At 48.7% G+C, this 1,071-nt stretch overlaps 1 protein-coding gene across 1 annotated transcript; it reads right to left on the bottom strand.

Annotated features, from left to right (window-relative positions):
• Positions 1-120: 120 nt before the first annotated feature.
• PPTG_24833 (hypothetical protein) lies at positions 121-491 on the bottom strand. Its single transcript, XM_008918679.1, has one exon. The coding sequence runs from the start codon at positions 341-343 to the stop codon at positions 251-253; it is 93 nt and encodes a 30-aa protein (XP_008916927.1). The 5' UTR covers positions 344-491; the 3' UTR covers positions 121-250.
• Between the last annotated feature and the right edge of the window lie 580 nt (positions 492-1,071).

Below are 1,071 nucleotides of genomic sequence, written 5' to 3'. Positions count from 1 at the left end.
AATCCGCTGAGTTGGAAACCTTCGGGTGCAACCACAGTTGTGTTGTTTTCGGTTGTGGTTCCCCCAGAGACTGAATTATCTTCACTAGTGACAAATTTAAGATAGAAAACTCTCGTGCTCGTCCCCTTCTTGGCCCAATGGATCTCCATTGAGGTGACATACTCGCCGTCTTCAAGTGTAAGTGTATTGTCTGTTCCTCCTGAACCGCCATGGTTTAGCGTCAACTCAGCGGGACTTGCAACTTGGAGCGTTACTGCGTCAACCCGGTCGCCGGCACGGATTGTGAGAGAGCTCGCCACTTGCCCAAACTTGACCGAGTTGATATCTGAGAACGCGACTCCATTAGACCCACCGAGAGCTTCGCTTAGCTGGATGTCTTCAGCTGCAGCTGCATGCAGTACACTGATAGCCACGACGAAGACCAGGAAAGCCTGGAATATCGGCAAGGACGGCATGTCGACGAATTTGACGTGGTGCTTGTGATAGCTTCGTCAGAGAGCTGTTGATCAGCGAAAATGATGTGGGAGACGTTCCTCTCGTCGCGAATTTGCCACCAATTCTGGCGAAAAGTACGACCAGAAAAATACCTTGGATAGGACGCGGGATCTGCAACCGATGCGTGATCGCGGGCGTGACAGTGCACTCCGGCTAGTGGTGACCGCTGCGAACAGCTTGCAGTCAACTGCCTTCTACAAGTTGTAGTTCTTCGCATTCCACTTCAAAGTTGCCAAAATGTGATACTGTTCTTGTTTTTGTAAAGAATACTTAACAATGGAGAAATGGAATTTTCGTCACATGAGTCAAGAGTGACTTCGCGATTGTTTCTTTACATTTGGATATAAAAAAAGATAAATTCGTGTTTGTTAGATAAGACGCTGGTACTAGCGTAAAGAGGAAGCTCTAGCTCTAACGCGATAGCTTAGCTTGCGTTGATTCGGACATTCAGAGCCAAATGTCCACCCTTGGAAGACCTCGGTACCCACAGCACCAGCGATCCTCCACCTGACCCTGGAATTCCAATAAAATTTGGCCGCCATCGATCCAGATACAGCGTCTTGTCTTGCAGCTCGG

This window comes from Phytophthora parasitica (assembly GCF_000247585.1).
Source record: "Phytophthora parasitica INRA-310 unplaced genomic scaffold supercont2.262, whole genome shotgun sequence".
NCBI classification, from domain to species: Eukaryota; Oomycota; class Peronosporomycetes; order Peronosporales; family Peronosporaceae; genus Phytophthora; species Phytophthora nicotianae.
The sequence above is the reverse complement of the archived record's forward strand: the minus strand, read 5'-3'. Positions and strand labels throughout refer to the sequence as shown.

Bases quoted from the DNA above. Each gene is read 5' to 3' on its own strand.
- PPTG_24833 (XM_008918679.1), bottom strand. From the start codon at position 343: ATGGAGTCGCGTTCTCAGATATCAACTCGGTCAAGTTTGGGCAAGTGG.